Source organism: Alligator sinensis, unplaced genomic scaffold, assembly GCF_000455745.1.
Source record: "Alligator sinensis unplaced genomic scaffold, ASM45574v1 scaffold1185_1, whole genome shotgun sequence".
NCBI classification, from domain to species: domain Eukaryota; kingdom Metazoa; phylum Chordata; order Crocodylia; family Alligatoridae; genus Alligator; species Alligator sinensis.
In genome coordinates, this window is record NW_005842900.1 from 396,123 (window position 1) to 407,282 (window position 11,160).

The following is an 11,160-nucleotide window of genomic DNA, read 5'->3' on the forward strand; positions in this document are numbered from 1 at the left end:
GGGGAGCAGGATGGCACTAAAATACTGAGGAGCCTGGCAAGCCTAGGAGGGGAGGCCTGGCAGATCAGTCTGGTTTCAGGCTGCAGGGTATGGAGGGGTGAATGGACAACAAAACCTCTCAGAATGTAACCCCCACCCCCTCAAACCTGGTGCCGGAGTCATTTTTAATTGTGATGGATGTTCATATTTTAATGTAGGGCTTTGTCCTAAGGCCCAGAGACTACTGATATTCCCTTCCACCCACTGCAGCTGAGTGGAAGAATTTGGGAATTTTGCTGCTATACACAACTGTCCTCAAGCCCTCCTCTTGCTGCCAGTGCCAGGCTCTATGCTGGGAGATGTCTGGGCTAGTCACCTGCCCCTCAAACACCCTAGGAAAGCAGCTACTGATTCTTTCTTTTCCAAGAAACGTATCCTGCCACCAACGCCAGTCACCAGATCACTAGTATCATTACTCATAGGAGTTCCATGTGCTTGGCGGGATTCGGCTGTTACAAAAGTGCGGGGGGGAAAGAGACAATTAGACACACCAACAGCTACTCAGAAGACTGCATCATTCCCTGATCATCTTGCCCAGTTCCCTTCCCCATTCCCTGCAACCACTCCTTTGCACAGTATCACCTAGTCAGCTATCACAACTGCAGCCTCGAGACCTTTACTCCCCATACACTCACTCCTCCTTCACCTCCACCTTACTGTTAGTAACACAAAGAACTGCAGCACACCAGGTGCCATAATCCCCCCCAACTATCACCTATTCCAAGCTCAACCATTACCTGTTTCCTTACAGGTCCTCTCACCTCCGCCCAGACAGCAAATTCCACACCCCCCTCCAAGTGTGTCCCTACACCATCATCTCCTTTCTCTTGCCATATCATAGCTTGAAGGTTTCATCCAGATGCACACTCAGGACCTCTCTGCAAGAGGCACCCTCTTTTCCAGAAGGCTAAAGCACCAAGACATATGCCAGCTACTTCCTTAGCCCTCAGGGAGTCCTTCTGTGCAGGCCATGGGCTGACTCCTGGCCTATTGCATTCAGCCACACCTTTGCCAGTGGTTTCAGCAGGTGGGGAATCAAGCCCACAGTGACAGGAGCAAATCAGAAATTTCAGTCAGAGGATGGGGGCTTGCCTAAGGTATTATGCGACTGTGTGGCAGGAGGCAGGGGAAATGGTGCTTTAGCTCAATAAATGCTGCACATGCTAATGGGGTTTTATGGCATTCCTTAAAATAACTGCATGAAAAGAAAGCCATATCCCTAAACACACCAGAGTCAAAACCTGCCTGGTGCTGGCTCGCTCTGTACCAAGCAACACCAACTAGGGCCTGCTGGGAAAGCTGGCCCAGATGCAGCCCAGGCTGTGCTGTAGCACAGCAGAGAGTTCAACTTCTCTTAAGACAGTCTGCAGCATGGAGGAGGCAAGACAGCTACAGAGGTTATGAGCTGCAACATCCCCCAATACCTGAAACTCTATCCACATTATAACCAAGTGGCACTAACTGGCTTCTTCCTTGATAGCTGTAGCAGAGGCTGGAGACTGACAAGGCCATTAAGGCATCTAGGAAGGAAGCTTAGTTCTTACCTGTCATTATCCATCAGCAGGGCCAGACGCCCATAGTCCCAAGCTGCTTTTCGAAGGCAGGAGAAGACCAGGAGGAGGAGCTTCAGCAGGTGGGAGAAATCAAAGGGTTAATGTTCCCTTTGCCTGATCTCTACTGTGTCCCCTCAGTGCTGATGGCCAACTGTGCTCCTGCCTTAGCAATGTCACCACAGCTGCCAGAGGCCCACTGGCAGGGGGACTGTACTCAAACTCTAGCAAAATCCCACTAAACCCAGGGGACTATTGACTGTACTCACACACTAGCAAAATCCCACTAAACCCAGGGGACTATATATATCCACACCCCTGTACGCCCAGAGAGAATGCACACACACAGAGATGGAAAGCTAACACAGCTGAGGTGAGCATAGCTCTCCACACACAGAGGCAGACACCTACATAGCCACAGTGCCTACTACACACACAGGTAAAGAGAAGAGTCCATACACAGAAACCTGCCAAATACTCCTTGGGCAAAACTGCTTGCTCAGCTCATAGTACAGCCCCTCCCCACTTGCAGATTGGGCTGTACACCTGCTGCAGACACATGGCATGCACTGAAACCCACCCACATGTCTGTAGGCAGAATCGGATTCCCCCTTGGTGGTTCATGTAAGGCACACACGTGTTTATGGCTGCTGTTCCTACCAGCTTCCCCTCAGGGATACCAACTCCACACCCACAGCCATGTATACACCCTCTTCCCACACTTCCTTTAGCCCAGGTATCAGTAAAAGCTCCAGTGTAGACAAGGGTGATGTGGTTTTGCTGCTGTGTCATCCCTTCACGCTTTGTGAGGGTGACAGTGACAAACCTTGTCTCTGCTGCAGCATCCACCAGTGCTACCACAGAGGGGTAGTTACAGGGCCCAGGTTTCTGAGTATGACTGTTGCTATGGGAAAGTGCACATGGTTAAAGCTGTCTTTCCACAGGCAAAGAGGACCTGCAAGGGACCTCCTGGTTCAATTTGTCTTGGTCCTTGCTTCTACTGCCACCCGCTGGGATGCTGTACACATGGCCCTCTGCAGTAAGGGTGCCCCTCCTCTCCCACTCAGACATTAGTCGCCCTGAGACCCTTGGAAAGGGCTTATCTTTCCTGTGTGCATAAGACCATCTCCCTGGAATGTGGGAAGGGAGGTGGGGATTGGTACCCAGCCCCCCCACACCTGCTCACTCACCAACCAGAGGATGAAGTTGATGGCAAGCACAGTGGGCACACCGCCGAAGGGCAGCCCCTGGAGAACCGTGCTGTGAGAGCGGGCGCTGAAGCACTGCTCCTCCGTGCTGTTCGCTAATGTGTCCAGGAAGCTGAGAACATCCAGGGAGATGGGGTTGGGGCCCCCTGGTGCTGACTCAGGAAAATACATGCTGTCCATCCGTGCCTCCTGTCCAATCTGTTGGGCCTCACCCTGCAAAAACCCAGGCAGGGTCAGTGAGGGACAGGAGGGAGGGTGGGGACTGCAGGGGACTTTGGCTGGGGAGCCAGGCCAGTCCTAGCTTTTCCCAGTGGAAGGAACTGGGTAGGGACATAATTAGGCTAGGGACAGCATGCTGACAGGGTGATCTGATAGCTGCTGCAGTCCCAGCCTGGCCCAGAAGCAGGCACTACAGAGGTCAGAGCAAAAAATCTCCTAGCAAGTGGTGCTGCAGAAGTGGGGGGTGGTGCTAGCCACTGGGGCTGCCACATCCCTGGCCTCCACCCCACAGAATTGTATTGTTCTGTTGCCATTTGGACTTTTAGCTGCATCCTTGCTTTATTCCTACCTGAGAGTAAAGGGCCTTCACCGCCTTCCCTGCTCAGTCTCAGAGGCTGGAATGAGTTGTTGGTATCATGGTGAAGTCAGAGGTCAGGTGCAGGACACTGGACCATCTTCATAAGCCGCTACAAATAAGAGAGATAAAAAGTAGCAAGAGACTGACAGGGCTCTACTCACCACATTCCCCTACCACCACATCTGTGCTGGTAGTAGCAACCAACAAATTATCTTCCTATCCCTCTCTTCCCTTTGAATACCTGGAATCCTTGATTTCAGAGGTAGGTGTATGCTAACAGGTGCTCCAGACCACCTTCCTGCCTCCTGGTAGGAGCGCTGGCCAAAAGACATTTTCTAAGTGTTGAAAACTCAGCTGTCCAACATCTCACAGGGCTCCAGCCACTCACCTTGTCCTGGCCATTTTCTGTATTCTGTTTTCCCAAGTTTTTCCAAAACACCTCCTTATTCTCTGTCCAGGCCACTTTTGATTCCTTTAATATGGCCTTGTAAAAGAATTTTTACAGTAACGACCCATGGCAAAGAGCTCACATCACTTTCCTGCTCCATCGTTCTCTCCCTTGTTTCCTCTTAGCACCTAGCAAAAAGAGCCTCAGGAGCCTAACGTGGACAGGGTCCTTAGAGTGTGATCAGGGAGCCATGTCAAGCTGTGGGTCCAACAGAGTATGAAGGGGCAGAACTTGGTGATACAAACCCATAGAGGAAGAGAGGGCAGTGCATAGTGAGGGCATGGAGGGGTCAGAGGTCCTCAGTGACCTACCAAGGAGGTCCCCAGTGATGGAACCACTGGATCCTGAAGGAGGCAGTGTTTAGCTAGACCACCAGTGGCCAAGGAGGACAGTAGCCCAGGCAGGAAATCCCAGGCTCTGTGTGGGTCCCAGTGAGTGCTGTTGGCCATTTCTGCTGTGTTGGGGTAAGTGTCCCTATTACCCAAGGTAGCTGCAAGTGCAATTTGCTGCTGCACAGTTGTTCCCCACTGCAAAGCTTTCACTGGCTTGAAGCATGAGAGGAAGATGCAGCATACTCCCTTACCCCTCAAGCCATAATGGGTGATGTCTTGGACTCAAGCCCAGTTCTGGAAACAAAGGACCTGGTTTGGTCCTGTGGTGTTCTTCCACATCAGCATAAGATGAAGCAGTTATCAATAGATTCCCAGGGCCCCTGGGGAGTGCCAGTATGTCCAACAAGCCCTCATGAACAAACCTTCTCTTCCAAAACAATGCTCTTGACGTCACGGAGGGAATCTACCCATTCAAAAGTCCGAGTGATTGAGTTAAACCTACCACTGTGGGAATAGAGGGGGGTCCATTCCCTGTTCTGGAGAAGGAGGACCTGGCACAGTAGAGTTGGCTTGGAGGACTGAACCTTATAGGTGCACTATGGCAATGCCCCTGCCTGTAGTTAACTATGCTTCTATCTGCAAACTCTCCCACTTTTTAGGCATCCAGGTACTGCTCTATATGAACCATGGCACTGGTTCTCATGGCTCCCAGGCATACAGGTGACACCCATGCTCTACAATAGGGATGGCCAGCCTGTGGCATGGGTGCCACAAGTGGCACAGGCAGCCTCTGTGTGTGGCACAGCAGATCAGGGAAGGAACAGGCAGCACAGTGGGAGACAGAGCAGCAGATTGGGCAGGCAGCAGAATACAGAGCAGCAGGTAGGGCAGGGGAAGAGGATCAGAGTAGCACTTGCGAAGTGTGTGGAGCTAATTCATGACATACTTACCACAAAGGTTTGTCCCCACTGCCCTACAAGAAGGGCTCCACAGGTGGGCTATTTCCGTAAAAGCTCTGAACACCTAGACCCACATACCTTGAGCCTACAGCAAGCACTGACCTCATCAACCAGTGCCCTGCCCTTTTCCAGGCCTCTTGCCTCCTTGGAAGGCATGGTGAAAGGAAAAGCAGGGGGAGCAGCAGTCTGACCTGGTGCAGCCAGTTAGGGATTCCTAGGGCAGCTGCACTGGGAAGCGGGAAGCTGGGGCCCAGTTCTGCAACAGGAATAATTAGCTATAGAGCAGTGGTTGACAACCTTGTCAGGCTGCCAGCTGGCATAACCCCGCTGAGATAAGAGTGGTGGGCGGATGGGTGCTAGGATGCAACCACCACCACTTCTTCCTGCTGTGGCACGGGAGAACTCCCCACCACCAACCTCTTTGCCACTGAATGTCACTGAAGCCCCAGGTCCAGAGGCTGGATCCAATGGTACCGTGGGTCATATCCAGCCCACATGATCTGATCCCTGCTCTAGTGTCTCACCCAGTGTGAAGAGGGCATGATGGTCACATGCATTCCCCACCCCCATCCATGGCGAGGTCATACACCTACTTGCTGGGATGTGCTTTGCTAACGGTTAGCTTTGTTTACACCCTGTCAACTTTCCACAGAGCTACCAAAATTCCCAACACTGTAGCCATGCTAAGCATTCATATTTTCATTTTTGTTAGTGCACACATGGGAGAGATGTCTCTGCCATTTGACCTGGTTCTGAGAAACTGCACTTACTGTCATCTAGTATTTGTTTCACACCCTTCTTTTTAGATGACAACCAAAATCAGGACCTCGTTGTGCTAGGCTCCGCACAAACACCCACTCCCTGTCCCAACGAGCAAGTTTCTAAATTTTTATTAGATTTATAAATAGACAAGAATGACAAATGGCAAAGGTGGAAATAGGCACAGGGAGGTGAAGTGACATACCCAAAATTACATAGGAAGTAAGTGGGACTTCTAAGTCCCAGTCTACGGAGCTGGGACTGACCCCTAGCCCATTACATTGCCTTCTGAAGTTAGTTTCAAGTTCTGGGTGAAACGATAGTCAGCAAACTACATTTAAGTGCTGTGCATCAGGGAGCAGCCTTGTATAACCTGAAAGACCTGGCATGGGACTACACCTGTGCTCAGCACATGTGATTCTCAGCTCTAGCAGGATCAGATATGATGCTACAAAACTGTAACAAAAGCTGAGAATCCCTCACAAAAATAATCACATCCTTAACCACATCCACAAAGGCTGTGACAGGTGTTGATGAAAGATGTACAGGGCCCATAGAAACACTCACTGGCTTCTGTCTTAGAATCTGGGATTCACTAAGCTTCAAATTGTTTGGGCTTTGCTGGGAAAGTTTCACAGGGATCTAGCTAACACCCTGACACCTGGAAGATGTGCCCACGGAGCTTCAGTGAGCAACAGCCGTGAGGGCAAGTTTTACATCTTACCCAAAACACAGCATGCCTGGTGGCACAGAGCACTATGGTGGAGTATAGAGAATAGTATTAACTAGGGGTGCACCAATAGAGATTTTGGGGGCCGATACCGATAGCAGATTTTTAAGGAGGCATATCAGCCGATACTGATTTCTGATACAGCTGTATGTAGCTGATAAGTCTGTTGTGGTGGAAGGGGAGGAGGTAGGGAAGGGGCATAGGGGGGCCGATTAATGCTGCCTGCAGTGAGGGAGGGAGTAGGGCTGCGGCTGGGGCAGGTGAGGCCCAGCAGGGTGGGGCGGGCACAGGATGGAGCCGTGGCTCATCCAGGGTGCTGGGGGGTGCTCCTGCCTCTGCGTGCCACTCATCTGGAAGCTCCCACTGCTCATTCAGGAGGGCATGGGGGGCATGTGCCCCCGGTTCTGTAAGGGCTGGGCCGGGCAGGCTGTAGCCAGGGGCTGCGCTGTGCTTGGGGTGGGCAGCGGCAGTGCTGGGAGAAGGCTATGGCAGGGCTAGAGCAAAATTTGGGATGGCTGCAGCCCTCCCCCCCGTGCCCTCTCCGCCAACCCTAAGTGCAGCGCAGCGTGGCGCGGCACAGCCCCGGCTCCAGCCCGCAGCTGCAGCCCATCCTACAGATCTGGGGGCACACAGGACCCCCCATGTCCTCCTAGATGAGCAGCGGGAGCAGCAGCAGGAGCCTCTGAACAAGCAACCAAACGAACCACTCCCTGACTAGCAGCACGCAGCAGCAGCAGGAGCCACCCCGCCCCGCCGTGGCTCAGTCCCGCACCTGCCCCACCCTGGCTGGGCAGCACCTACCCCAGCCCCATTCCCTCCTTCACTGTAGGGGACGTTGATCTGCCACCCCACGCCCCTTTCCTCCCCACTCTCCTTTCACCACAACAGACTTACTAGCTGCACACAGCTCTCCAAGCTGCTGGGCTGTCCTCCTCACTGCCTACGTGCTGCACTGTGGCTGTGTGCACATATGGGCATTTATCAGCCAAATTATCGGCCACATCAGGCTGATGCGGTCAGTAGGGCCAACCGCACCTTGTCATGCAGCCACAGATGCATCATGAGCAGATCCAAGGAGGTAATCCTCCCCCTCTATGCGACATTGGTCAAGCCACAGTTGGAGTACTGCGTCCAGTTCTGGGCGCTGCACTTCAGGAGGGATGTGGACAGCATCAAAAGGGTCCAAAGGAGGGCCACTCGCATGATCAGGGGGCAGCAGGGCAGGCCTTATGAGGAGAGGCTAAGGGACCTGAACCTGTTCAGCCTTCACAAGAGAAGGCTAAGAGGGGATCTGGTGGCCGTCTATAAATTTACCAAGGGGGACCAGCAGGTAACGGGAGAGACCCTGTTCCCCCAAGCACTACCAGGAGTAACTAGGAATAACGGCCATAAATTGGCTGAGAGTAGGTTCAGGCTGGACATCAGGAGACACTACTTCAGTCAGGGTGGCTAGGATCTGGAACCAACTTCCAAGGGAAGTGGTGCTTGCTCTTAGCCTGGGGGTCTTCAAAAGGAGGCTAGATGAACACCTAGCCAGGGTCGTTTGACCCCAGCATTCTTTCCTGCCTATGGCAGGGGGGGTGGACTTGATGATCTGCTCTGGTCCCTTCCGACCCTACCAACTATGAAACTATTTCCAATATAGTCTATTGTCTTTATATCAGTGCCGATCTGATATCAGACCGATGTATCAGTGCACCTCTAGTATTAACTGCATGGCCAAAGCATTCCTCCCCTTTCTCCTGTATCGCTCCCACCATTCCTTGCAGCACAGCACTACCAAGTATCCCCCTGGGGCATGGGACTCTGTAGAGTATCAGTGCCTGTTCCCAAGTCACCCCTGTTGCTCCCTGCAAATGAAACTTTGGGGTTCCCTTAGAAGACGCAGTCACTCTGGCTTTCCATCACAAGAAGTTCTAGACCACCTTAAACAGACAGAGTTTTTCCCAAAGTTGTGCCTAGTTGCAGAGTCAGAGATCCCAGTGAAATATTGACCCTAAAGTCACTCCTGGGGCTGGGAATCAGGAGTGTAGATAAAACCTTGGAAAATATCTGTCTCCCCTCACCTGTCTGTTTCCTCACTGCCTTCCCGCATCAGGGAGAACTTTCTTTTTGACCCAGGGATGTCAAGCAGAGCTGAGTTTGGGGAAGCAGGATTCTGCAGGCAAGAGACAAGCAGTCCCAGGGGAAAGAAATGAATACTAGAGTTTGGAGATTTAGAAAAGAGAAGCAGAAACAGGGGAACTTACTTCTGATGCCCAACACTGTTGGGTTGAAAGAGACACAAGCTCCCAGACCCTTTCCTGAAAGCTAGTAAGGTGTCAGGGGCCAGACTGAGGTGAGGGTCCTCTAGGGAGGACTAGGCACTTCCCTGCAGAGCTGCACACAATCTGTTCATTTTCTGTGTTCCCATCTCCCTCCCTCCTCACGCTCTCCTTCCTCTGAAAACAGCAGAGCTATCACCATCTGGCATTTTCAGCTGATAAATAATTCATCCCCTTTTTGTTAGCAAGAAGAGTAAGTCTGATTGACTGAGTCACTGGACCATCAACAAATAAATAATGAGACTCCTAGCAACCTGCAAGTCCCTTCCCAGCCTCAGCCCTGCTTCCCAGAGCAAGCTCCCCAACCCATTTCCAGAAACAATGTTTACTTTTCCAGCAGGTACATCCAGCCACAGGGAAGAGGAGTGAACAGAAGACACTGCTGTCCAGGGGAGTAGATGGGGATCTATATTTCCCTGTAAGGTCCCAGACACTGTACACGTCCCAACTAATAACCTAAAGGAAGAACTAGGCTAGAATCTAGGAGGACACTAACTTTGCTCCTGGCTGGAGAAGCAACAGCAGATTCCTCCACTAAATCCTGCTTTCCATTCCCTTCCAGGCTTTCCTGGTTACATGCCTCCAAAATTCAAACTTCCTGTAGACCCCCAAACTCAACTCTGTATATCCCAGACCAATCCCTGCCCCAGTCAGCCTCCCCCAGTTCCATGAATTCATCATACTTTTCATGGCTGCAGTTTTATGGAATAGAAGGAGTTTTAGACAGGAAGCGACCACTTGGGTTCCACTACAACTCAACCAACCTCAAATCTGCCTCTGTACAACCTGTACACACCCATCACAGCAGTCTCCATCATTCAGTCCTCAGTTCACCTTCCTTTCCCCCAGATGCCCACACAGACATCTTACAGTAAAGATCGCTGAAGCTCTCAAAACTCTTCTGTAAATTACATAACTACAGTGTTACTGTCAACATTACTGCTGAAAATAAAATAAGGCACTTTAAGTATTCTAGGATCCTTACCATTCACATATTTGATCTGCAAGAATGTGAAAATTTCATCTCGTATGGTCCAACTACCACCTTAACTCTGACCCTGAGACGCATGAGATCACGGATCATAAGCTGCATGTACAGATCCACAAATTATCATAATCACTAGTAAGTATGTGTCAAAAGGGTTCACAGGGACAGCAGTGTGTAACTAGGGTGAGGTTAGCAGGGCACCATTCCCAGGTGCTGACCAAGAGGAGGAACCAAAATAGTCTCCTAGAGTCCTTGCTATGGCAGGGGCAGCCCTGCGCCTCAGTGCCACACTAAGCAATATATCTGGGGGGAGCAGAAGGGGGCCTAGTGAAGCTAGCATGATGGTGCTCCCCTCTTTCCCACCAAAGAGCCTTTGCCAGAGCAGGCAGAGCCCTGCTCCCAATATGCACGTATTGGGAGAGGGGGAGGAGGGAACAAACAGGGCACTAGGGTCAGTTCCCAGGGAGCCCACCCATGCGGCTACTGCTCCCAGAGGAAAGTCTCTTCTTCCCCTCATCTATGTCTCCTCCTCCCCTTCACTCCCCATCTGTTCTACATAACCCTTCTCCAGACTCTCAATGAGCTTGTCATGCCTCTGCATAAGGACATCTTGCTGGGCAGAGTTAAGGTTACCATTGGAACAGGTGAGATGAATTTTCACATGTCGATATTGTGCAATGCTTCAGGCCTCTAAAAGTTTCATAATGACATTGCATGCAGCAGTATTATGGGTCATTACTGTAGTAGATGAAGGCATTTGTTTAAAAGGAAAAGCTGGGTTGAGTAAAATGCCTTTTTGACATTCACTTCTCCATTTCAAAGCTGTTCAGCTGAACAACACACAGCTGTCCCAGCTCCCTTTATCTTGGAACTGGCTTCTCCAAGCTTCCTCAACTGACAACTGACGCCCAGGAAAAAGCCAACCTATTAAATAGGTACTTTGCGTCAGTCTTTCATCAGTCCCATGGGACGCCCATGCCCGCTACAGGGCCGGGAAGTCCGGGTGAGGGTGATCCCCTGACCTCCCTTAATGCTGACTTTGTGAAGGAACATCTTGAGAAGCTGGATACCTTCAACTCAGCCGGCCTGAAAATCTTCACCCCAGGGTACTCAAGGAGCTGGCGAGCATCATAGCCCAGCCTCTAGCACGGATCTTTGAAAACTCTTGGCGCTCTGGTGTAGTGCCCGAAGACTGGAAGAAGGCCAATGTGGTGCCTATCTTCAAGAAAGGGAAGAAAGTGGATCC

The 11,160-nt window shown here is 51.4% G+C and overlaps 1 protein-coding gene across 6 annotated transcripts in view; it reads right to left on the minus strand.

Moving 5' to 3' along the window:
- Nucleotides 1-11,160, minus strand: part of TMEM63C (transmembrane protein 63C) — an 83,270-nt gene that overhangs the window by 35,061 nt on the left and 37,049 nt on the right. For 4 of the 6 annotated variants that reach the window (XM_025192178.1, XM_025192177.1, XM_025192180.1 and 1 more), the window contains 3 exons: nucleotides 3,366-3,483; nucleotides 2,780-3,010; nucleotides 1,584-1,663 (listed from right to left, as the gene is read on the minus strand). In XM_025192178.1, coding sequence (XP_025047963.1) covers nucleotides 1,584-1,663; nucleotides 2,780-2,977 — 278 coding nt within the window. In that variant the 5' untranslated portion in view covers nucleotides 2,978-3,010; nucleotides 3,366-3,483. Of the gene's footprint in view, nucleotides 1-1,583; nucleotides 1,664-2,779; nucleotides 3,011-3,365; nucleotides 3,484-3,615; nucleotides 3,805-9,690; nucleotides 9,716-11,160 lie in introns of those variants that run through there. The other 2 variants (XM_025192179.1, XM_025192176.1) reach the window with 2 other exon arrangements.